Raw genomic sequence first — 26,849 nt, 5'->3', positions numbered from 1 at the left:
CGAGAATGACTTTGCTGTTTGACGCGATGTTGCGAAGCCTCTCCGAAAGCTGATAAGTATACTAGACAAAAAGTAATATACTGCTGATGTCGCAAGAAATGTATTTCAACGGCAACAACTGGCAGCGTTCAAACTGGGCGAAGTAATTTGAAGTAACAAATAAAAATAATCTTCACAATATGACGTCCTGTTACTTCCTAGAGAATCAAATGCCAAATATGCCTGTGAAATTTTAATCGAAAATATCAGGTACAGAACTCGCGTGTCGCGGGTGTATTTTTATATTATCCATAAAAAAAATAAAAAAATGCGAACAATCCTACACGCATATGCCTTTGCTTTGGATGTATGTACACTCATACATGCCTAGCCGTATAGCATTATTCTCTCCTCTTTTTTTTTTCTCCCCCTTCGTAACTACCCCAAGATCATCGGCATGCTGCTGCGAGGTGGGGCGTCGGATGGGGAGGGAGGGGGGCGATAGGCTGATTTAAAAAAATGAGTCGGATAGGTGGCGTACGGACAGTACGTATTTCAGAACTTCTGGAACACACGGGTTTTCGTGCGGTAAAGCCGAAGCGACGGCGTAAGCAGCCGAGTATTCACGATCGACCAACGAGCTAGCAGCTAGCGGTGATGCTGCTTCGAACGAACCGCGCCACGATCAACGCACCGCCCTCGTACGAACAGGGACGACAGGACTGGAACCGTGTCCATCGGTGAACGACTTGATTTCGTCTAGCGACTAGTGCCGGTTTCACCAGTTTTTGGCGTTATTTTTCGCCATATTCGTTGATGCTGGATTGTGTAAATCGTCGTGTTATTCGTATGGTGCGGATGAACGGGGAATTTTTTGAAAGCGGACTTACATAAGTGAATTAAAGGAGCATTAAGTATGTCTACTACCGTGCAGTTCAACGTGGTGGTGGGCATCGGGGCGACGGTAGAGTTGCTGAATTGCAGGCTCGTCGTTGAACTCCTTGCATTAATATCAAAATCTAGATGAGGTACAAATCATATTCGAAAGGATAAGGGAATATTCATAACAATGTTTCACCTTAAATTTATTATTTTAATGGACGTGATCGTCGGTGGTGGGCGTTGTTGTAGTAGGCGCTCCTGTTATTGGAACAACTTGTGTTTATAATGTGTGTTACACTACGAGGATACCGGCGACTACGGTGATATATTATTCCTTATCCTTATGTGTCGTGTGTGGATCAAACTGTTTACACCGCATTTCAATTGGATTTAGTGCTGTGCGCGAATCTTTCTTAATCGAGAAATATTAAACCCTGTTTTCCCATATCCCCCGTTCTACGTCGGCACATTTTTTCGGCATATGATGGTGGTAAAATACTTAACGTAGTGTGCAAAGAGAGTTTAGTGACGGGAAAAGGATGTGTCGACTTGGTTCTTCGGATAATATTTTATTCAGGATTGGATATTTACCGCAACCACCGGGTCGTCGTCGTCTGCCGTCGCTGTTTCGTGCCGCTGATTAATTACGGTATGTTGGTAGGAATTGGCGGACGGGGAAAAAAACGGGGGGCAAAAGTGAGTAGGAAATTGACGAAGAAAAGGGCGAGAGAAAATTAATATCCATGTATACATGTGCATACATATACGCACATATTAACGATAAGCCACGTTCATTCGATGTGTCAAAAACTCTCTTCAGAGAATATCGAGGAACGGGACACCATTTTTAATTCGTCAGCAACTTGTTTTGCACAGGAAATTCATTGCAGTTTTTTTACTATTTATACACCATCAGATTTACCAAGAGTATTTATTACATCGCAGTTGACTAACAATTTCGTATTAGACAATACGACGAAGTATGTTCTATCAAATAATACAGTGTTCTCGTTGCTCAAATGATATACGAATCGTCGTAGTCTTACTTGTTTTGTACGTGTGACGCGACACGACGGTACATGTATTGAGAAATTTTACTGTGCTTTTGAATTGTACACATTAAGTTATATGTACCCGTGTCATTTTTATATTACATTTTTGTTTTTTATTTTCTCTACTAGGTTTTTACTACCTTACGCGAATGGAAAACTATTTTCACTTTTCCGCTGCGGAAGCGGCACCGCGAATCGCATTGTATTTCACAGAAATACTCAAATTTTTACCAAGTACGCATATTAATTTAAACATTTAATACCCCACAACGATCTATCACGTTTTATTATAGTTTTTATAAAATTAGTGTGAGTTGATACTACACATATGTCTGCTAAATATATTTTTGTTTCGCTTCTTAAGTCAGATAGACGTTTAAAAATTGCGTTATACTGTCATATCATTTTATTGAACCAGCGTTTTTCAGGGAAAAAAGAAAACAGATTTCAATCTTTCATTTGAAACTATGAATAACACCCTGAACAGCATAGAGAACACAACAAATTCCGGTTACTGAATGGTGGTAAACAAAAAAAATTGTGCCATAACAGAATTGGCATTTTCTTCTTCCCTGTATCTTTTTGTATCTACTATATGAGCAGGATCAATGTGTGTTGCAAGAAATGCTGCCCAGAATTGTATAAATTCTTATTCGTAAATTAAATTGATACCAAGAATACCTTGTTGACTAAAAATTTCCTGCAAACGTATGTCACAAAAATATAATTTAGTCCACCTGGTCGTGGCCAATGTAAATTCAAATCAAGACAGGCAAAGAATTGGTTAAGTATCTTGATAAAAATTAAAAATTATATTCAATGTTTATATATAAAATTATAAACCAATCTAATGATATGGTGTACAATATCTTGTCAATTCATTCGTTTAAATCCTTTAATCAATATTCTGCCAGAATATACCATTAACTTTTATTTCCACTGATGATTATTGCGCTCAAGATTTTCTTATGAATAGTTTATATTTTATGTCAAACACATTGAGTTCTGGTGTATTGTTAAACACCTGTTGAGTATCTTGGGAGATCACAGCAGACTTTTTTACATGAACATACTTCATTCATAATCCTCTCTCTAGAAAAATAGTATCAGCTTTTCCTCAATCAGATCAAATTCTGGCTGTAGGAAATCGTTGTAATTTCCTTCCATTCCGAATTTTATCATACATCAGCAAAATATTTATTTCAAAATGAATGTACAAACTAGAATAGAGTAGACACAAAGAAGATCAAAATCAGTCAAATATAAAGATGTCGTTTTAGATATGAATAATTTGAACAATAATACTACAAAGATATATTGATTTATCAAATGTCAAAGAGTTTGCTTTATACTCTATTCATTTACTTCATCACAAGTGCATATGCGTATGTTATTGAAGGAAGTCAAATAAGAAAAAAATCTTGGAATAGACACACTAGTTGAATTTTGAAAAAATATTCGAGTTGCTTTAATCTGTTATATAATCTGTTCCTACTTGCTTATAATTTTATTTCATTCATTTATTTTGCAGTTACGTGTGCTTTTGTCATTTAGGTGAACGAATCATTGCAAGCACGTCAAATTAAATCTTATACAAGTGCAAAGCTAGAGATACGTTATTTAAGTTCAGCGCAAGTTTCACGATAAAAATGATTTGATGTATGGAAATATGTTGCTACGGGTTTTGTGTGACGCAATTCAAAATAATACACATTACACGTGTGTACAACAAGACGACATGTGTAGATTCTATCTTTATCAATCGTCACTTCACCAACACGTGTTATTCATTCATAATTACACAGATGTGTGTAGGCATGTTTGTGCATCAAGTATGTTCTCCACTTCTGGTGATAAATTCAGATTCTGATACACAAATAATACATCATAAGATGGCATAATTTATTATTCTCTCTCAGGGCATTATATCATATGTAGATAATCTCCCACAGGCCGATGTTTGTACTAATTAAACCAACAGTAGAATAAGTACGATATAAATAAAGAAAGACTTCCGAACGTGAATATCTATTTATACACCATAAATTCTTTTAACGTAATATTGAGACGTTACATACGAGAATAAAGTCAACAACCTAAAGAAGTTCAAATTTAGAAATAATCTCTTCTAGTTGGCAAGCATTCAAAAGAATTTCTCTTTCGGTTCCATTATTGAAGTTCTTTTTATTATTAAACTTGAAAAAGCCATTTCTAGCAGATGTTCACAGAACTATAGCACAGAAATGGGTTTTTTGTCACTAGTAGAATAATTATCAGGTATAGGTGATTAATGCACGTGATTGAAAGAAATGTAAACAGAAAACACGCATTTTTTTATTTAATCAATCCTCTTTTCTTTTATATTATCTAGCAAACTTAACGACTCATTGAACTTACGACATTACACAACAATCCGTATTTATTTTAACATCTATTTTGTTTTGTCACTAGTATCATCCTGTTTTAAATGAATATACAATCAATTCAACGTACAAATTCCTACATTGTGTCATCCTACAATGGCCATTCTAGCAGAGGGGTTTGCATTTATATGTGAAATGAGAATTCCAAGCCATGGTTTTCTTACGCTTCCGTCCATCTATGGACCTGTAGTATCAATACATCACTTTGACCAAGGAGCTAGTTTTTATCAAGGACTTGTGTAATTGTCGTAAAAACAACTCACTCAAGTTGTAGCGAGTGTGCGTGTGTACAGGGATTGAAAAATCACAGGCGAAGCTGTGTGTGTGGATAAATGATATAGATACAGTTTTGGCATTGAAAGATACACTGCACATTGTTGTGCGACATATGGCAAGTTACATTTGTGTGCTTTTCAGTCAGAATTAATCAAGATGTTTGGTATCCCTGGTATTTGTTTACTTACATTCGTAGTGTACACAATCGTTAATAGTAGTGGTTCATATAATCAAATATTATTCTTCAAAGCTGGTGTAGTAAAATAAATACATTATTATGCAGTGTCAATATCCAAGTATGTTCATATTTATTTTACTAAGGAGTCAAAGTTATCAGACTCAAGATGCTTAACAAATCATCAATGATTTTCATTTATAGTTGTTTTTCTATTATCAATAAGGAATATACGAGTTCATTTTCCTGCAAACTTTTCAAATGGTTGTAGTTTTGAAGCAACAAACTCAAATTTTCTGCTTTTAATACAGATTCTACTGCATACCTATTCTCATGTGTAATTATGCTAAAGCAAAATTCAAAATTAAAGACAAACTTTTAGATCTTAGCAGGGTTTTTCCCGAGTTTGTATTCGTATTTTTATTTTTCCATTTTATTCATGGAAATACAAGCAAACTAATTGGGGGGGGGAGTTAGAAATTTAATTCAACAAATTGAAAGAACAAGAAAAAGACTGCCAAAGAACAAAAGCCGTGGGGATTTGCAAGTTATGTTCCAATCCCAATAGCGAATTTTTTTCATGACAATCTTTGTTGTTCCTCCTTTTTCTGTTTTACTTGAACTTGCTTGTTTTCAATTATTTCTGTTTTACCGGAAACCTATAAGCATATCCATTTTTTGCATTAGTCTCAAGATTTGACTTCAGACCAAAAATACACCATCCATACGTTTCATGAAAACAAATTATAGCTAACAGTGATTTGGCCACCCGTACGTTTACTAGAAAACCCATTTCTTTTGAATCCTAAATCTTCCCAAGTCGTGTTTGTTATGATCTCCGACAACATACCAACGGAACAATGAAATTGAAAATGGTGAAGGTCATGACCAGGTCAATATGGTCTAGCATGCGAGATATGTGCTCGCTTAATCACGTTTCGAGTATCAGGTTTTGCTTCTGTATTTGATGTCACTTAGCTTCGATAAGAATATTAGGACTTGTCATATAATCGCTACTTGTCACTATAAGTTTAACATTTCAATAATCGTATGTCCACCCAATCATTCTGTCTTATAACGAATAACACATAAATATTGCTCGAGATAAGATTTGTCTTGATATGGATTAGATAGCATGCCGATCCTTAGCTCTATAATAAACTGAATGAACCAATGTTCAAGATTTACATTTAGGACTGATTTTTTGTTTTAGGAATTATCTGGTCAAAACAGCAACGATAGTTCAAATGGGCCAGCTCCGGGGACACCGAATTCTCAGGGAATGAGGCCTACCCCATCACCTACAGGGTCCACAGGTTCTCGCTCAATGTCCCCAGCTGTTGGTTAGTAGTTTTTACATCATTTAAATCATTTTTTGAAATGTGTGCAGACATATTCCTAAACATCGTTCAATCTGACAAATATATGTCAAAAAACTTATAATTGTAGGTCAACCAAACGTTCAGATGCCTCCACGTCCATCAAGTAGCCAGTCAGATGGTAGCGGGCCAGCACGCATGAGTCATTCTCCAATGGCAACTCAAGGTTTGTTCGATACCAATTTCAACATTTTTTTTTTTTTTTTGTTCGATACAGCAATTACAAGTAAATTAGTTTTCACATGTTCCGTTTCTTTTATTAATTATCTTCTTAATCTTTAGAACATTTTGAATTATGAACAAATTTAAGCCCAATCTGAAGATTCTACGTATCACTAACCAAGTTAATGCCAAAGAAAATTCAATCTTACCAATTTTACCCATGACAATCATCATCCATATGATATGTGGAGGTTAACTGCCTGCTCATCATCATTTGAATCTCTGATTTATTCAATTTTATTATTCTGCAACACCACAGATGTAACTCCTTGGAATGAAAATAGAAGAGATCTTTATTTTGAACCTACTGTTTGAGCCTGAGTATAAGTTGAAGTTTTTTTTATCGTTGATATTGCCATTAAAATTCATACTTGACTCATACGTGAGAACGATTCGGGACGTGTTTGAAAATTTTCTTTATCTATTGAAAAACCTTAATTTTTAACTCAAATATTCATAAATATGTGTAAAAAGGCAATATTAATAATTTATAAACTTACTTCAATGATAGTAACTTATCATAAAATTCGACTTATATTTCGTTCCTAAAAAAAAATCCTAGGAAGAAGTCGAAGAAATGAGAGTTGACATATATTCAGAATCGACTTATACTCAGGCTAATACAGTATTTTGGTTCTGTTTTTCTTTTCCTAGTTATTTATTTGTCCTCAGGGCAATGGCTAAATTATACCTCTCAAATAACCTGAAACCATTAAATTTATCTATTCTTTGCAGGAGAAAGTTATCATCTCAAAGACATGACTTACTTGTACAAAAAAAAAAAAACAATTCTATTGCATTATTTATTATTTTACGAAAAAAAAATTCGTTTGCAATTGTTTATTCACGCCTTGAGTGATATACTATAAATAATGGTGCTTGTATAAAAAATGTACACCTGTTTATTATTGCATTCAATTGTTTCAGGAGGATACCAACAGCCTTTGGGGCCGTCACCGCACATGCATAGCTACAAAATGAACAACAGCGGCCCTGGTGTTGTCCAACCAGGTCCAGGACCGACCGGCTTAGGTGGAATTGGATCAATGGGAGGAAATATGGCATACTCAACCGGAGGGGCTGCAGGACAGCCTGGCTACCCACAGAATTCTTATCCTCTTGCACGTCCTCATATGCAGTTCGCCCAGGGTTATCCACCACCATCTAATTCCCAGGCACCGCCAAACAATCAGTATCAGCCACCAAGGCCAAATAACATGGCACCACAGTATCCGCCTTATCCGGTAAACTCATAATACTTTTTCTAAAACACTTGAGATCTTTTAGGTATTCGAAATCTGGACGAAATATATTTTAATTTTATATTTATTTAAATAATAAATATATTTACAATTAATATTCTAACATTCGACACTGAGGGAATTTTGGAGTGGCGCCTGAGTGAGCCAATCATATTTTACACTTTTCTCTCTCCTGGGTAATAAAATTGTTTCGTATTTTAGAAAATGATGATGTTTTTAATTGTCCTTATGTCGGTATCACAAAAAGTTTCAACAATTGATGAATACATTATGAATATACTTGGAGCTGATTCTCACTCATTCTGGAGGTTGTGGCACGCTAGTGATATGTCAACCTCATATTTTCCGTATTTTTGCATTCAATTTCCGAACTCTTCTTGGTGACCATTCAAATGCGATCATACATTCTATAATTTCCCAGCATTTGAAGTAGTTTTATCGCTCAAGAGAAGAATATAGCCGGAATCACAATTTACTGACATGATCAGTAAAACTTGACGGTCTGTTCGGCATCCCCTTAACATCAAGATCTGTGAAAAGCCTGTCCATTTGAATATAGTTCAATTTAGGAAAAGAAGAAAATTTTGAAGTTTTATTGAAAGGCCTGATAATAATAATCGAATTCATTTTTTATTAATTAACCATCATTGACTTGCTGAACAGAAAGAACCCTAAGATGATCGATCTTTGACCTGCAACTGCTCAAACTGTATTACTAATCAAAGAATGAACAAACCCAATTCTGTAATCTCTCTTTTTTATTCCAGCATAAAATGGGATTTAACAGTGTGCAGACAGGTATGCCACCTAGTCCTGGACCTCCGCAGGTATACGTTACCGGCAATAGTCCTGGCATGGCACCTCCGGGGCCAGGTGGTATGGGTGGTATGGGCAGTATGGGACCACCTGCAAGTTCCATGGGTCCACCACCCCCATCACCGAATCACATAGGGAATCAGCCCTCGTCTGGACCTCCATCTTCACTTGGGCCACACAGCGGGCCGCATCCTCCCGCAGCAACACCACCTTTGAATCATGAAGGAAGCCCTATGCCTCCACCGAGCACAACTCCCAATTCGCATCCTACTTCTATGCCCACACCGAGCAGCCATAGTTCTACAGATCTCGCTACAGATACTTCTAACGATAGTGGGATTACAACGACTGCGTCCGGTGAGTAAATTCCCCTATCTAATCAATTCTCGAAAATTAATGTGTCAAATCTTAGAGGCCCAGCATTTAGAGATTTAAAACTCCCAATAGAAATGAACAAAAATGTTTCGCAATTTCTGCCTAGTGTCAGTGTGAATCTCTGGATAAAGCTCACGTCTATATATAGACTTTCTGGCCCTGTAGGGGTTAACAACAGATGAAACAGTGCTGTAAGAGTATTCCTCGGATTGTGGTTAAAATGACATGCATGTTTATGTAATTGGTATATTCTATGATTTAATTCACTTCCTCAGGAACATCAGCCATTAATGTTACTTCCACGTCAAGTGGTACAGTAACTTCAGTTATAACGACTGGTCCAGATGGTACTTCGTTGGACGAAGGATCGCAGCAATCGACTCTGTCAAATGCTTCAGCGGGTGAGCAGTAAAAAATATTTACCGAATTGATCGTTTCTCACCTGACTACACGAGAAAACCCAAACAAAATGAAATAAAAAGAAGTAATCGGAATAAAACTTCATGCCAAATACATTTTTTCACGGAACATCGTAACACATTTTATTGTAGCCTCTGGAGAAGATCCTGCTCTAACACCAAAGTCTCGCAAAGAATTGATTAGCGGAGGATATCATAGTCATCCTGCTACTCCTCAAAGTACAGTACCATCTCCAGGTGCAGCAAGCATTAATTCAATGCATGAAGAATATCCGGACATGAGCAGTCCAAGCTGGCCACGTACTCCAGCTAGTCCTGTATGTACTTTATACTTGGTCGTTAGTAAATAATATGACCTATTTGATTAGTTATAATATACTTGTGTCTTGTTATAATTTAGATGCAAAATTATTTAAATTTTCAATATTTTTATATTTTACAGGTGTTTAACAGTCATGTGCCTCAAGACCCATACAGATCTAAGGTTATTGTTTTTCAATACAAGTACTAGCTACTGCTACGCTTAATGTCTGAACAGATGCTATCCCATGATTATTCTATGTATTTCATTGATTTCGTGTCCTTAATTGTTTTTAACCATTACATTATTTGCAAAAAATTTTCTTACATATCCGTCTTGCTTTTTTATTTGGATATAATAACAACTATATATTCTCAAGGCAAAGGGGAAAACTAACATATATAGTAAATTGTGTTAAACCACTTTGCTTCAACTCTTATTTTGTAGTGATCATGAAATTAATTGATGAGACACTTATTAGCAATCGATTACCAAATAGAAGAAATCTGCAATAATACCAGTGTTGTACCAGTATCCTTAATATTTAACAGTTAGTCTATTTTTTTTCGCAAAATACGAAATTTTTATGTCAACGACTAAACTAGTCGAACGATGATCAAATCAAAGTTAGTCAGGGTGGACCCTTATGCACATGTTTGATTATGAATTGGCCACCATATGATTTTCAGGTTTTACAGTGGCTCTCCTTTTCAATTAAAAATACATATTTTTTCACCTTCCTCCCTTATAAGCATTCTAAAATTGCAAATTTCCCTGAAAGCTTTTTATTTCCTTTTTAAACCCATTCCTTGGCAGTTTATCATTTTCATGTAACTTTCGTTTTCTCTATTTTGCGGCCCAGCTTTGACGGAATTTTCAATCAATGTAAACTTCACGGGTCCAGCCAGTTTATATAAAACAGTCATTGTAATAATAAGAATAATTTGACTGCCGCGCAAGTTGACCCGTGAAGTTTACATTGATTGAAAATTCCGTCCAAGTTTCCTTGGATAGGCTCATTACTTCATAATTATTATTGCAATTAATAAAACTCTCCAATGGCGAAATAATCTTCTCAATTTTAACAGGCACAAATGTTTGTTTCGGTTTTTCACGTTTTCATTCTAAGTGTGATATTACTTATCAGTAAGGTATAAGATAATAATGATACAATATATGAGAACCAGCCAGTTTATATAAAACAAAATCATTGTAATAATAAAAATAATTTGACCGCCGCGCAAGTTGACCCGTGAAGTTTACATTGATTGAAAATTCCGTCAAAAAAATTATTTTTATTATTACAATGATTTTGTTTTGTATAAACTGGCTGGTTCTCATATATTGTATCATTATTATCTTATACCTTACTGATAAGTAATATCACACTTAGAATGAAAACGTGAAAAACCGAAACAAACATTTGTGCCTGTTAAAATTGAGAAGATTATTTCGCCATTGAAGAGTTTTATTAATTACAATAATAATTATGAAGTAATGAGCCTATCCAAGGAAACTTTAATTTAGTCATGTTAAAGTAATTTTTACTTTCGTAAAGGATGCTTTCGTCATGGATTGTTTTCTGTTTTTTTCCCCTTTTTTTTTTTTTTTTTTCCTGTATGTTACTATGCAAAAATGTTAGGACCGTGAAAGCACCCGATTTTAACACAAATAACCCGCTATTTGCACTTAAATTACCTGGTATCCCTGTGAAGCCTGAATTTTGTTTAATACTGGCAAAAACAATACTGCAGATGCTACTATTTCTTTAATTTTATTGCATGATCTCCATTTTCACACTTTTACGCATCCCAGTTATAAAAACCTGTATTGCATTAATTTTATTTTTTTCTACTAAAATTATTATACACACTGAATATATTCCAATAACACACCACATTGATAACGTTTGGACAGTACGATTTTGTGAAGAAACCGTACAAACTATTCGTTTTTGAGTATCAGTTGAGTCTAACCAATTACAAAGGTGAATTGGTGCACGCAATATGAATGCGGTTCAAAATATATCCCTTATCATATAAATCTTAAATTATTGTCACTTCTGCAGATTTCGAAATTTAAATAATGAATCGTCCCAAACTGTTGAATGTCTTATTTTATCAAATTATTTTACAGTATCTTCCTTACTTACCGGCAATCAAGTTACAGTAAAATAAATAATTCATTTATGGGTCTTGCTAGTCTTGGAATAGGAATAATACATTATTAAGAAATGGATATTAATGACAGAAAACAGTTTGTTAGCAGAAAAAGTTCTTTTATATGTTGTGTTTAGTGGTGGAACAGAGTAGACAGTTAAATGTGACGTTGCACTATTAATCAAGCATGGTTCGTTTGAATTGAAATACAAAATACTTCTCGTCTTCGAGTTATTGTGAATCTTGAACTCAATATTATTTTCAGAAACCGGATAGCTTGGCAAAGCTCTATGAGATGGATGATTCAATGGATCGAAGGACATGGCTAGACAAACTTGTGTCTTTTATGGAGGAAAAACGTACACCTATCACCAGTTGTCCTACTATCTCCAAGAACCCCCTTGATCTATTCAGATTGTACTTCTACGTCAAGGAGAGAGGGGGCTTCATGGAGGTATGCAAGGTGCAGTGTAGTTCCATCTAGCCCTCGGTGTCTTATGTGTGTTTTGTATTTTTATTCTAAAGGGTGTGGTTCACAGAAGGTATAGGCGATTTATCTGTATAATAAGGTAAACATGAAAAGCTAGAGATTCAAGTTATATAGTTGAAAAACTATCGAACAAATTTCAAATTTACGAACAAAGTTTTTCACAGTCATCTGTCGATGCACATCTTTTCCGTATATTTTATTTCATATGTTTATTTATTGTATAGTTAATAGATTTATATCTATTGAACATGATTAACGTCGGTTTGTCGTTAAGTTTTTTTTTTCTTCGTCACTGTTTATGTTACCAAGCATTGCCACAATCAATTCTACCCCTCGTGCATGATGTTTTGTAAAATTTTTTCTTCCTATGTGAAATTACGTATACCTGCTTTTTCATTATTGTATAATATTTGTGTATGTTGCGCTTCACAATTCTTATTTTTTTTCTTGTTTTTTCTTGTTATTGATTTCGTATTTTTTATTTTATCATAATAATTTTCAATTCATTATTGAAGCAAGAGCACCACTTTTGGTGCGTTAAATTCTACAGGTGTAATGCAAAAGAAAATTTATCGTTAAGTATCGCAACTTATTTGGTGCATTCTACAAAAAGGTATTTTACGAATTTTAATTACTTTGTTATTATGAAAAATAATCGAACAGGCACAATTTAACACGGAGAATCACACGAAAATTCGAAAGAATGATGCAACAGTCACTTCGTTACTTTTGTACATTCACAATACTATAATCATGAAAAATAATGTTATTTTGATCATTATAATTATGAAAAATTTTCACTTCGACAACGTGAAATTACGTATAATCCTTCATTTCATTCCTTTATATAATGTTCTAACTCAGCAAGTCGAATTTCGTCAGTGTTGAAAATAATAGCTTCATGTGTATTTGGATATATTCTCATTGTTAATAGTATCCTCAAAAGTTGCCATTATTAATGCTTAAACTTTCGATCAGTCACAAAACTATAACTTTTATCTGGAGCTTTTGATATTATTTACATGATTAGCAGATTTAATTATCACATATGTCTTCTGTCACGCCTTGCACAATGTTTTTGATACATTTATTATTGGTCATGCATGACACGCACAATGCTACGCTAATTTCGAGTATGTTTCCATAATCTTAGATGGCGATGCATATTATCATTTGCTCAAGATTGTCCTTGAGTTCCATTGATTTGAAGAGTACAACTTTATTCATCACTCATTTTATGCAATTTAAAGCTTTGCCTCATGTGAACAATAACGTCATTATTATAATATGTAATAGTTATTGTTTATTATCGTTTTGGTCATATTTTACTTACAGCTCTTTATCCATGGTTGCTTTAATTTAGCTTATACATTGTTTAAACCCCTTGTACTACATTTTTTAGAATTAGTTATCATATGATTGCAAGTTTGTACAAGAGTTGAGAACCTGAGAAATTTACTGATCTCATGACTGTGGAAACTGCTTCTGTGAGGCATTGAGTAAAATTTATTTTTAACATGAATTTGATTTCTCAGCAAGTGGCTTGGAATCTTTAAATTCATTATTTTTATTTAACAATAGTCTGTTATTCTTGCTGTAAACAACTTATTGATATGAATGCAAATGAAATCTTTTAAATATATTCCGAAAAAAAGGTTCAAATAATAGCATTGATGTCAATTCAATAGAACTAAGAGGTACTGAGTAATTGATTGAATTGATTTATCGCCATCTAAGTTTTAAGACATAATACGTCGCGGGACTTGATGTTATTTGTAAGATGATCCCTGTTAATAAATACTTTTAATTCACTGCAAGAAGTTCTAGAGATAATCAAGAAAGATCATGAAATGGTATGTATTATAATAATGCTGAGGAGCTTATGGAGAAAAAATTTCATGCCAAATTATACATTCTAATCGTAATTTCTATATTCATTTCTATGCATGCTCAATCACTCTAAATGATGAATATTGCATACGAATGCAAAGGTTTCTTTAAGTGTAATTAGTTTGATTAATATTTTGTTACACCAATATGTGAAGACATCATCTATTAGATATGAAGACCAAATAATCATATTTAAACCACATTTTGCAACAGATCTCTGCGTGCTTCCCATGCATTTTTTACAATGTTGAATTACCTTTTCTCTATTAAAAATCCTAAAACTAAAGCATCTATAGACTTGAATTACAGATAAGGACATTTTTCATTACCCACATTTATGCATCTGACAGATAGTAGATTAAATGCGAATTCGCATATTTTGCGCTTCGAGTTCAAACGCAATGTACGACATCAAAATTATTTTATCAGTGAGTGACACTGATTATTATTTTTTTAACGTTTGTCGTTCAGCCAGCGTATTTACGTTAGACCTTGCATCTTTTAGAATCATTTTGAATAGCAATGAAAAATGATCTAGTAATTTTAGATTCTTTCTGTTCGCGCCCTCAGAGAAGACGCTGCATCAAATTTTTCCCAATAGTTATACTTTTTCCGTTGTAATCAGTGAATTATAGGGAATTATGACATATCCTTGTTTTTGGCATAAAATTTTTTCTGGGTATATGGTGTGAAGTTTTACAGAACTATTAAATTACACAGAAATGCGCAGGCACAAATGCAACTTCTTCAAATCATTTCTGGCTTGTTACACATGAACAATCATTATCAAAATGAACTTTAACGAGGTCCTTTGTCTATGAAGCAACCTTTTTACGTTCAGTAACTCATCTGAAATTGCTGAAAGTAATTAGCATAATTTTAAGCACATTTTACCGATAGGTCTGTATAAGCTTGGAAGTCTTCACATACATTTTTTCAGCAAATAGCATGAAAATTGTTGATGTTCTTATATCCTTGAACTTTACAACTATGTTGTTAAGTTGCATATTGAAACAATTTCCCATTTTTTTTTTTAACTAAAAGATGGAAAAACGGTAGAAATCGCAATTATTGCCTTCTCATACCTTCACCTTAATTTTTCATTGTTCGTATATAAAAATGGTATATGCTTCACTAGGTCACGAAAAACAAGACATGGAAGGATATAGCAGGTCTACTAGGCATTGGAGCAAGCAGTAGTGCAGCATATACATTGCGGAAGCACTATACAAAGCATCTTCTTGCTTACGAATGTCATTTTGACCGAGGTGGTGTTGATCCTCAACCGATTATTAACCAAGTCGAAGCTGGATCCAAGAAAAAAGGAACTAAAGGAACAGCTTCTGTACCATCGCCAGGTAAAAAATGTAAAAAAAAATGTGATGTGCATATCTGATCTTATTGCAAAAGATATGTCACGGAACGTGTAAAGAATAAATTCGATGGCACAACGTGCGAATTTCTGGTCACTGTGAGCACAATGTTTTTTTTTCCTATAAACATTACTTAAGTCTTTTACAATTCAACATTAGTTTATTATCAATTGTATTACATCAAACATATATCCAACAGAAAAAAATTCAGAAAAAACTTGGGTTACTGAGAAAGGTTCGTAAGAATGGAAAATGTTTATAATAATTTATATTAATTAAAAAATAGCAATGCAATTCGTACACATGCTTAAGTGTCTCAAAAGGTGCTTACATTTATTAAAATTACAATATAAAGATATAAATTCGAGCGCATACCAAAAAATTCCGAACAAATCAAGACTATCATTTCATAGACTTTATGTGTTGTAAAAGTACAGTAAATCGTATTTGTAACTACAGATTTTCTAATTAGACTGGTAAAAACTATTTTGAACAGCCTGAATTTGATCGATTTAATAACGTTTGAAAATTTTAACAAGTAACTATTTTGAAATCAGCTACAGGCATAAAAGCTCATCGCTGGGCATGTCATTGAACTTGTAGAAAAGTTGATTTGAAAAATGAAATTCTTACAAGTCGTCGATATAATATACATGTATATTATATATGTAGGATCGTCAAACTCCCAGGATTCGTTTCCTGCTGCTGGTTCCAGTAGTACTTCAATGGACGGTTACGGAAACTATCAAAGTGGTTATGCAGGTGGTGCCCCGGGTGGACCTCCATCCGATTACACTCCACCTCCACCTCGGCCACCCAGTCAAAGCAGTGCACCATCGCCGCATCAAGGTTGATAACATTTACTTTCTCTTCAACATCAATTAATATAAATTTCATTTTTCATTTTTTTTTTTTTTTCAAGTGGTATTTGCCGTTCAGCTCGTATGAAGATTCGCTTATGATTTAATATATTAAAACAAAAAACCACGTTGTATAATATTACTGACTTTTATTAATTTTTATCTCGTGCAATGAATAAGCCTTATTGAAATCGTATTGAGACAAACGTTCTGAACAACCCTGCTGATGTTTATGAAACTTCTCAATACAGTTTTTGTTGCAGGAATGCAACAAGGAAATTATCAAGGACCTGGACCCTACCAGAATTACTCACAGGATCAATATATTAGACCTCAAGGAAATGCAATGGGACAACAGAGTGACTTCAACCAGCCGTATTCCCCAAGATCCCACTACCCTCCGTATGGCGGGCCGGATGCTGAGAGGTTTGTTTTATTTTTTCTTTCAAATATCGTTTTGTTTTTATGATGTATGATTCTGTAAGATAATTATAAAATACAATGCTTAGAGGGTATAGTGGAGGAAACATGCCACCAAATAGTACAGGAGTACAGGATCTGTACAATAGGTACAGCAGTGGACAGCAGCCAGCTGGCTATTCTACAGGAACACCACCAAGTGGTCGAAATAGCAGCTATCCTCCTGGTCCACAAGGTCATCCACCTAATACGCAGCAACCATCTACTAGCCAACCTTCGCCACCATCTCAGTCACCTGCAGCTTCTAATTATTCGGGATCACAAGAATACTATAGGCCAGAACAGGTACATACGTTACATTTCGATGTCTCAAATTTGGAATAAACGATAAACTATTTACGAGCAAAGTTTTACTCAAATAAGATGTTAATTTGCTAATGTTAACAATCAGGGAGGATATGCAGGATCTGGAAGTAACCAAATGTATGCTAGTGCGAGTGCAGTGAGCAAAAATATGCCACCCCCTCCACCAGGACCAACACAACCACGGCGACATCCTGATTTTGCCAAAGACCAACAGTATCCACCATATAATCCGCCAAGGCCGGCCTATCCTGGTAAATCTAACGTTTTGTTGATCATGCATTTCGTGATATTAAATAAGAATCATCTCGTCATCAAAGAATAAAACCATTAACTACTCAGAGAAATGATTATGCTTTTCAATTATACTTTTATGAATGATGATCTGATGAACACGTTTCATTCGGTCAAAGACACTGCTTAGACGACAGTTCGTTAAAATCTGTGAAACTAATTTGCATCCTAATTTACACGCAAATAATCTTACAGGCTGGCCAGGCAATTCAAATCAGTTTAGCAGTGGTAATAGCAACAATAGGGTTCAATATTCTGCACAAGCAGCACAGCCACCACAACCACCACAGCCTCAAGGGACATCAGGCACATCAGCTTCAAGTAGTGTTGGTGGAATCAGTAGTCCACAGTGGGGAAATCAACAAACCCCGAGGCCTGCAACCCAACTAACTGGGAATACTGTTGCACAACATCCACCACCATCGTGGGATCCCAGATATCCCAATCAACCATCCCCTCTTTATCCACCTCCTAGTACTCATCAGGTTAAGATATTTCACATTTCAGTTCAATCAATTTTTAAATGTCTTCAATACAAGTTTTCTCTAAGATTTAATTTTCTTCCTCTGATATCAAATTATGAATTTTTTTTTGTTCTAATTCGGGATGTTACAATGTAGAACAAAATCTTTATAACATTTGCTTATTGGTTTCATTTGCAGAGTCAACTAGGAATAAGCCCTATGATAAACCAGCAACCGGCACCAAAAAGGGAGATGACATTTCCTAGCGACAGTGTAGAAGCTGTCACACCATTATTGTACAAAAGGCGTAAACTAACGCGAGCTGAAGTTGCCCCTGTCGAGGCGTGGCGAATTATGATGGCACTGAGGTCCGGCTTATTGGCTGAAAGCTGTTGGGCGCTAGATGTCCTAAATATTTTACTTTTCGACGATTCTTCGGTAAGTGTTTTCACTTGAAGTTATCCATGCATGATTTCATTCAAGTAGACTAGCTGGTAGCAAAACATGAAATCTTTGTGAAACTAGTTTGTTGAAAGTTATACTTTACCACCAATTAATTTGATGGAAACTTTAACTTGCATATATTTAAAGTGGACAAGTGGAACATTTTTGACAAACATATGGGATCACTTATGCTTTTAGGTTAGTTACTTTGGGTTGGCACATCTCCCAGGACTACTGGATGTATTGTTGGAGCATTTTTCTCGTTCCCTGTCCGATATGTTTGAATCTCCAATGGGTGAGGAAGAACAACAATGGTGTCGTACGTCAGAGGGGGCCGAAGTTGATCTAGGTGCAGTGTCACGACCTGTCGACGCTGAAGACCGTATCATACTTTTGTCTGGTTCCAATTACACATTTTTGTCAAGGCGAGGGCGTCCAGTGAAAATGATACCTCGAGACGACGATTTATTTGTTTTGGACTCACGCCGACCTTGGGATCATTATCCAGATTGTGAAGCCGATACGGAACCTTGGCAAGTTGACGCCAATACAACCAAATACATCGTTACATGCTTTCAATCTGAATTGGACAGTGTTCCTTTTGCGAGACAGTTGAGGGACGAAAAACCACCGCTTCTTGAAAAAGAGGTTGAAAGTATTGATGTTAAAATAGAAGAATCCAAAATAGACAGCATGTTAGAAAATGTAGACACATTAAAAAAATCTCATGACTGTAATGACAAGCCCACAACTCCTATTAGTGAACGTAAACAGTTTGATAAAAAGAAGAAAATTAAAACTCTTAGCGATGTTTTATCCAGAATTAAGAAAGAACCGGTCGAGATGAACGATCTCACTAGAGAATTGTTTGAAAAAAAGAATGACGGAACACGAAAGGATTCGGAAAATGAATCCAAAGCCAATAACAATATTGGTGAAAGTTTATCCGAATTATCGAGAGCATCTGCCGACGACAACGTACTTCCCAATCAAAATGGCCTGAGCGATAGCTTGAGCAATTTGGATTCGGAAAAATTGACCCAAGAGGAAGAGGAGTCTCTGAGTACAAAAGACGAGCAAAAGTTAAATATTAAAGATCCAGCTGGTACACTAAAAAGAAGGCGAATAAGTGATTATGAGGATGAAAGTTATTCTCGAGATGAAGCCAGCCTGTACCTTGTTACCGAGAGTCAAGATGGGTTAGCACGACGATGTGTTTGTTTGTCTACAATTTTGAGAAACCTGACGTTCGTACCTGGCAACGAAATTGAATTTGCAAAGAATGTTACTTTTCTTAGCATACTTGGTAAGCTTCTACTCCTACACCACGAGCATCCAGTTAGAGCACAAAAAACGAGAAACTACGATCGAGAAGAGGATGCCGACTTTGCGGATTCCTGCAGCAGTTTACAAGGAGAAAATGAATGGTGGTGGGATTTTCTCCATCACATTAGAGAAAATGTACTAGTTATGGCAGCTAATATCTCAGGCCATATGGATCTCAGTCAGCATCCAGAAGAAATATCACGACCAGTACTAGATGGTTTGTTACATTGGGCCGTGTGTCCGGCAGCCCACGGACAAGATCCGTTTCCAACTGTAGGGCCTACATCGTCGCTTTCCCCACAAAGGTTGGCTTTGGAAGCGCTTTGTAAGCTATGTGTTACCGAGAGCAATGTGGACCTAGTTGTAGCTACTCCGCCGTACTCGAGATTGCAGCGGCTCTGCTCAGTTCTCACTAGGTTACTCTGCCGTAGTGAAGAACAAGTACTCAGAGAATTCGGAGTAAATTTATTACACTTTTTGTCGGCGGCAGACAGTGGTGTGGCACGAACAGTGGCGATGCAAACGCCGTGCATTGCTTTGTTGGTCGCATTTATCGAGCAAGCGGAAACAAGCGCGCTGGGTGTCGCAAATCAGCATGGGTTAGCAGCTTTAAGAGACAATCCCGAGTCTATGGGAACTAGTTTGGACATGCTAAGGCGAGCGGCAGGAACTTTGTTGAATCTAGCAAGGCACCCAGATAATAGAACACTGCTCTTGCAGCACGAATCACGACTTCTCGCGTTAGTCATGAGCCAGATTCTGGATCAACAAGTCGCAGCTATAGTGGCTCGTGTATTATTCCAGTGTTCAAGGGGGACGTAACTCTTCAATCTTTCTTATATGTGGAAATGTACTTTAAATGCAACGTGCGGAGACTGAAAAATGCTACACAGCATGATAGTAGTTTTATATAAAGCTAAATATTGATGTTAGCGTTGGTATACTGATACTGGTATACCTTCCGTTGTGAATTGGATAACATTAATAATGTAAGATATTCTGTGGTTAAAACGTGAACAACTGCATAATATATAAACATTTCAATCGCAATGTAAACAATATCGAAATGTGGGTGATTATAAATATAATGCAAATTTTTATATTTGCATATTTGTGCTGTAATTAGCAAGTAATGATATTTTGTAGATAACACTTCCATTGAATCTTATTTAATTTGCACTCTACATAGTGCAAATAAAGTGGCTTTGACCCACAAGAGTCTCGACTTTATATTAGAAACTGGTGAAACATTGCTGCTAGTACAGTCTGATGAACTGTTAGAACTAAGCAAAATCACACTTAATAAAAATTAATTTTTCACATTTTGGTTGTTTGAAGTAAACTGTGTCCAAATTATTATAAAACATATTTGTGAGATGATGTGTGAATGGGTGTCTATAGATTGATTTAGACTAATATTGTGACAATGCGAATGGAGCGATTCCGAAATACAATTGAGAATATACATTACGATGCGCTGATGATACCACTGGTCAATATATTACTTGACTCTCCCAGTTACCTCTCCAATATCCTTCGTATATAAACTACAGAAATACATAGCCATAAACTATAGTGCATCTTATGCGAAAATGAAGGAAATATCAAGTATCGATCTATTTTATAATGATGATTAGTGATACCGGAGATAATTTAGAGGAAAGTATGTTTGTGAATTTTTTGATTGTAACGAACAGTGAAATTCCATAAATTGCAATTAATTTAAATAAAAGTTATATCAAATTTACACGTTATGTGACGTAAAATGCTACAACCATATGAGAACATTGCTATTATTAATACTCAACGTCGATAGTTTATTTTTATTTTTTATTTTGTACATAATTTTGTATTTCATTATATCTCTTGATGACATCACAATTGCTCTAGTTTTATTTTCGAATATTCAACAAATTTAGGAACAAATTGATCCGACTTACTCAATTGTAATAGATTACCTTCTTTATACTTTAACGAATGGGCTTTTATTTTAATAACACATAAGCATTACGATGTATAGGCATGTGGGAACTGTGCGAATATATTTTTAAAGTTGAATGTTTTCATAACAGTTCTTATGTTTCACAGTTTCTTGTCATTTACGAGCATAACATTAAAACAAAAGAATTATTGCAACATGCGACTCTCTTGTCCTACCATTTTCTGTATAGCAGAAACATTGTTTCGGAGCACTTGCCACATGTGTAAAAAAAGAGCTTGTATCGAATTTAGCAAATTTTCCTTGAAAAATATAATTTAAAATAATGTATATCAAGTAAATTTATTCTGCCAATACCAGCTTATTTCTCTTACTCTTCTTTTTCTGTCTGCAAGTACATAGTGCATAGTTATCTTTATCTTGTAACAAATTTTTGCCATTTGAAAATTCATGCCGTTCTCAACGGGTACAATTGTGCTGTTACTTTTTTAAAAAGTCTGCTTATGAATGCAATTCAACATTTATTGTTCCTAACTACGTACCTTAATTATGAATTGTTGAATATTACAGAATCTGTCTTCTCTTTGATCAACTTGAGAATGTTGTCTAGATTCTGTAACTCTTGGAACTTCACATTAATATATCCAATTCAAATGGAATGTGCTGAGCAATCGAAATTGAGTACACAATAAGATGTATTGCACTGGTGATTGTGAAAGGTGTTTAAGCTTTACTGATCTAAATATTTTACCATCTTGCATTACTATTCGATTGCAGACACTGATTCATCGTGATAGATGAAAACATTCATAATAACGTGAAAGTTGATCAGGGCTGTAAGAGACCTTTGACTTACGTTTAATATCACCAACGTTACCAGATTTAAAAGTAAATGTCGACTGAAAAATTTCTTTGTTTAAAAAATTCATATCTAATTCATTTAACTTCTATTTTCGGTATGCTATGATAAATTTATCCTATTGTTGCATTTTATCTCATTGTAGTTACTCAGGTAATACAAATAATTCATACTTCAGTAGTGGCACAGATAAATACCGTTCATTTAGTGTACAGTCTAGTAATTTCAGTATATTTCAAAATATGTTAATCCTAGTCTTGTACGGTGTTACAAAAGACCGTGCGGTGTTAATAAGTACTGCTGAAACCATCACTGGTATTTTTATTTTACAAGAATACGACACATATATTTAATGTCTGTTGTTTTTTTTACAAAAACATTCCAATCTTAGTATTGCTGCTGCCGATGGCAAATGGTTTTACATTCGTCTTGCCGTCTCCGTTGACTGACGACAGTCAACCCCATCTCCTAATGGCTTAAAGTGCATGATAATTTGTAAAAAACTCAGTCGATGTGACTCGATTAAGGTATTTGCGTCAGAATTGTTATTATAGCAGTACAGCAACGAGCACAATTGTATCAATAGATCGATAACGACAATAGCGCGCGCGCCTGCACAATCCGTGTTGACAACGGGAATCGGAAAACCGGGCGTTTAATTACTCTTGATTCAACCACTGCGGCGAAAAAACCTCTGAGATGACCGCCGAAGCAACGCTTTTAAATACGAACGGTGACGAGGGAAAACGCGTAGAATTAGCAAGGGAAGGATTTCGCGGGGAAATGGAAGGCCAATTAACGTGAACCGGGTTACTGAGGATTTTCTCATCGTCGACCGTCACGAGGCTTCCTACCTTGTAGGGCGACTCCCGGACGGTTAAAAAACAGCCTAAACATACCGATCATTTAGATTTCGAACAGGTTTCGCAAAAGAATGGTGAACAAATGGGAGGGAATCTATTGAAGAAATCTATCGAAGAGCACTGATCTCTACTATATGTATACAGAGATCAGTGTTGGATAATCAAACCCGAAACAGCAAGAGATCGTGAATGGGTTTGAACAACTCATTGTCAGTTAACAAGATTAAATATGGTTTACATGCCTAGCCCTTACACTTCTGTGTAAAGTAGTCTCGAAAGGTTAGGCTCAGAATGTACGAGACGGGCTACATATTGAAAAAAACAGGACAACTTATTATTGAGCAATCGAGAGACGAAATAATGATACAGCAAAAATGCGTTTTCATAATTAGTTATTCTTACGCATACACTTGCAAAGCATTCGGCAAAACGATGCCATTATTTACATTCTGCCTTTTCATTACATGAGATACCTGGCGGAGAGCCAGGGTACTTTAGTAAAATAATCAGAGAGCTTTACACGGGGATTATAGGGTAGTGGGATTACTTCTTAATTCTTACATCGTGATTTTTACACTTCCTGTGATTTCTCTACATGTGGCGTGACGTATGCTGCAACATTGTTGTAGCACGAAGAAAGCACAAAAGCGCAGTCGACGCTTATGTATAATTTATGGCTTCAGGTTTACCATAACCTATATTTTTAAATATCTAATCGATAATAGTGGCTACTACTACATATTGCTACAATGATATGGTGAAGCGAGATTGAATTCATTTATTGCGTAATCAAAACCCTAAAACAGGTAGCTAACAATATCAATCATTTTGACTGAACTACATGATGCACATAAATTTTTGTAATTTTTTAAACAAAGTTATCATTCTTACATGTTACATGATTGACGTACTTGAATATTTTTTTGTATAATTTGCAATGTGAACATATACATGTATTTATTTTGATGCAGAGAAATGGGTGAACGCAAAGGAACTAATCACTACTACCCCCCCGACTATGATCCTAAGGTCGGGGGTCTCAACAAATTCCTTGGTACACATGCGTTACGAGAACGAGCTCGTAAATTACACATGGGTATCTTGATTATTCGATTTGAAATGCCCTATAACATCTGGTGCGAGGGCTGTGGAAATCACATTGGCATGGGTGTTCGATACAATGCTGAGAAAAAGAAAGTTGGGATGTACTACAGCACTCCCCTGTATCAGTTTCGAATGAAATGTCATCTTTGTGATAATCATTTTGAAATAAAAACCGACCCAGGAGTATGTAAAATGTTTTTAATTTTAGCAATTTCATTGTCTTTCATTGTCAATTTAAAGTATAGCCTCAAGAACTCACTTATAATTGTGCATTATTTTTAAATAATCTAGAATCTAGATTATGTCATAGTCAGTGGAGCTCGGAGACAAGAAAATCGCTGGGATCCAATAGCAAATGAACAGACTGTGCCAGAAACTAAAGAAGTCTCGCACAGATTATATGACGATGCTATGTTCAAAGTAGAACATCAAACAGAAGATGTCAAAACCTCTAAGAACCGTGACCCAGCTCTTGCCAAACTGATCCAAATGAAAAAACCAACTTGGGAAGATGATTACAGTTCTAACTGCATACTTAGAGCTAAATTAAGAGTAAGTTGCAATACTGAGAAGTAAATATAAACTTTATTCAAGTTTAGTCCTACGTATTATGTTAAGCTATATCACACAACTCTCCACTTGATTGAATTATGTTTTAGGCAACGAAAAAAGAACTTCTAAATACACAAGTGTTGGATAAAAAGCTCTTGGACAAATCTAGCTTAAATATTAAATTGGTAACAGAGCATGAAGATGACATAAAACTAGCACGTGCTATTACGTCTGGTAGTAGTATCACTAGTAGTAGTGCTAGCAGTTCTAAACGAGGTATGTTGTTCACAAATCATTATAAGAGATCTTCATTTAAAGCCCTTTTTCACATAGCTCAGTATTGGCATAAGTAGTTTCAAGTTGTATCCTAAAGTTATAAGGCTGTTCCTAACTAATTTTTATTTTTCTAGTTTCAACTAATCCCATAAAATCACTACCAAAAAAATTAAGACTCAAAAAAAAGATTGAGATACCAAATCATTCAAAGACAAAGCTATCGCGTGAATCAATAGGAATTGAAGTGAAACGTATGAAACAAAAACAAGACCAACAACTATTTGGTAACGAATCTTCTTCAGAGTCTGATAGAAAGTCTACATCTACTCGTCAACAAAACCTGCCCTTAGTCCATTATGATTTCTCAAGTTCAGATAGTGGATCGGAACGTTCATGAATATATTTGATGGTGAATAATAACACGAACAGAGCTTGCTTTAGAAATGAATTACCTTATGACCAAAAGTACTTGACACAATCCGCAAATCGCAAATAATTCAATTATGTAGTTCTTTGCAATAAGTGAAGATATATTTTATTTCACTCTGACAATTTCCCGTCAGTAATTTATTGATGATCTAACGAAACTGCTTCTAAGAAGGATTTGTCGAAATAATTAAATATCTATGGGACAATAGGTATAAAGATCTTACTCAAGCGACCATGTATTAACTATGTAAAATAAACTGTAAATATATATATATACGTATGTACATAGGTATTATATTTGTATGCAACATATTTATACATCATACATAGTATTAAAGTTCAAAACCAGAATTTGGATGTTCGGATGTTCAGAAAGTGACGTCACCGAAATTTTTTTCTCTGACGTCATCGATCTATAGTAATCGTCGACGACGAAAATCAGCTAACCGAATTCATCATTCTGAAAACAACCGCGCAGTAGAGCGGACGGATGAGAATCGGGCTCCGCAAATTTCGAGTACCGGGTTCTCCACCTCCTGGATCCTGCGCTCAGGGTCCGCTTCCTGGTGCAACTCGAGTTCCGGAACAAGCGCTCCGTAGTTTCTACGCTCCAGGTCCGCTACCTGGTGGAACTCGACTTCCCAGACAAGCGCTCCGTAGTTTCTGCGCTCCAGGTCCGCTACCTGTTGAAACTCTACTTCAGGAACAAGCACTCAATAGGACTGGCGATCCAGGTCCTTGACCTGGTGACTTTTGACCTTCAGGACTAATTTTCTGTAGTTATGGCTGTCCAGGTCCTCCACCTGGTGGATCTCGACCTCCAGGACTCGCGCTCCGTAGTTTCTGCGCTCAAAGTCCTCTACCTGGAGAAACTGGACTTCAGAGACAAGCACTCCGTAGTTCTGGCTGTCCAGGTCCTTGACCTGTTGACTTTTGACCGTTACGAGTAATTTTCTATGGTGCCTGCGCTCCAGGTTCGCTACCTAGTGAATTTCGACCTCCAGGACCAGTGCTTCGTAGTTCCTGCACTGTGCAGTGAGCAGTGAGGGCCTGAGGTATCTCATTAATTTCGTATCATCTGGTAAAACACTAACAACGAGTAAGCGAGCGCACAAGAATAAAAACCAGCTGCACTAGGCATCCGACCCCGAGCGAGCTTTAACGAGCGAGGGTTTTACAGCTT

At 35.7% G+C, this 26,849-nt stretch overlaps 2 protein-coding genes across 8 annotated transcripts in view; both read left to right on the top strand.

The window, feature by feature from the left end:
* The window catches only part of LOC107219941 (trithorax group protein osa), a 30,466-nt gene extending 9,336 nt beyond the window's left edge, over positions 1 to 21,130 (top strand). Inside the window, exons 1-18 of one of the 7 annotated variants that reach the window (XM_046737055.1) lie at positions 648 to 1,510; positions 6,001 to 6,130; positions 6,237 to 6,332; positions 7,316 to 7,632; positions 8,418 to 8,823; positions 9,117 to 9,242; positions 9,393 to 9,577; positions 9,703 to 9,744; positions 11,986 to 12,183; positions 15,239 to 15,458; positions 15,673 to 15,708; positions 16,146 to 16,322; positions 16,585 to 16,759; positions 16,843 to 17,098; positions 17,205 to 17,370; positions 17,606 to 17,895; positions 18,073 to 18,312; positions 18,517 to 21,130. In XM_046737055.1, coding sequence (XP_046593011.1) covers positions 6,070 to 6,130; positions 6,237 to 6,332; positions 7,316 to 7,632; positions 8,418 to 8,823; positions 9,117 to 9,242; positions 9,393 to 9,577; positions 9,703 to 9,744; positions 11,986 to 12,183; positions 15,239 to 15,458; positions 15,673 to 15,708; positions 16,146 to 16,322; positions 16,585 to 16,759; positions 16,843 to 17,098; positions 17,205 to 17,370; positions 17,606 to 17,895; positions 18,073 to 18,312; positions 18,517 to 20,466 — 4,941 coding nt within the window. In that variant the 5' untranslated portion in view covers positions 648 to 1,510; positions 6,001 to 6,069 and the 3' untranslated portion in view covers positions 20,467 to 21,130. Of the gene's footprint in view, positions 1 to 647; positions 1,511 to 6,000; positions 6,131 to 6,236; positions 6,333 to 7,315; positions 7,633 to 8,417; positions 8,824 to 9,116; positions 9,243 to 9,392; positions 9,578 to 9,702; positions 9,745 to 11,985; positions 12,184 to 15,238; positions 15,459 to 15,672; positions 15,709 to 16,145; positions 16,323 to 16,584; positions 16,760 to 16,842; positions 17,099 to 17,204; positions 17,371 to 17,605; positions 17,896 to 18,072; positions 18,313 to 18,516 lie in introns of those variants that run through there. The other 6 variants (XM_046737054.1, XM_046737052.1, XM_046737051.1 and 3 more) reach the window with 6 other exon arrangements.
* Positions 21,131 to 23,774: 2,644 nt separating this feature from the next.
* Positions 23,775 to 25,950, top strand: LOC107219907 (coiled-coil domain-containing protein 130 homolog). Its single transcript, XM_015658270.2, has 5 exons — positions 23,775 to 24,111; positions 24,277 to 24,592; positions 24,701 to 24,961; positions 25,069 to 25,237; positions 25,372 to 25,950. Exons 2-5 carry the CDS (start codon positions 24,281 to 24,283, stop codon positions 25,632 to 25,634), a joined length of 1,005 nt encoding a protein of 334 aa, XP_015513756.1. The 5' UTR covers positions 23,775 to 24,111; positions 24,277 to 24,280; the 3' UTR covers positions 25,635 to 25,950.
* The last annotated feature ends 899 nt before the right edge of the window (positions 25,951 to 26,849 follow it).

Source organism: Neodiprion lecontei, chromosome 4, assembly GCF_021901455.1.
Source record: "Neodiprion lecontei isolate iyNeoLeco1 chromosome 4, iyNeoLeco1.1, whole genome shotgun sequence".
NCBI classification, from domain to species: Eukaryota; Metazoa; Arthropoda; class Insecta; order Hymenoptera; family Diprionidae; genus Neodiprion; species Neodiprion lecontei.
This window is presented reverse-complemented; position numbering and strand designations above follow the sequence as displayed.

Coding starts and splice junctions, on each gene's coding strand:
- LOC107219907 (XM_015658270.2), top strand. CDS start 24,281: ATGGGTGAACGCAAAGGAACTAATCACTACTACCCCCCCGACTATGAT. Junction 24,593..24,700: donor AAATAAAAACCGACCCAGGA/GTATGTAAAATG, acceptor TAAATAATCTAG/AATCTAGATTATGTCATAGT. Junction 25,238..25,371: donor TGCTAGCAGTTCTAAACGAG/GTATGTTGTTCA, acceptor TTATTTTTCTAG/TTTCAACTAATCCCATAAAA.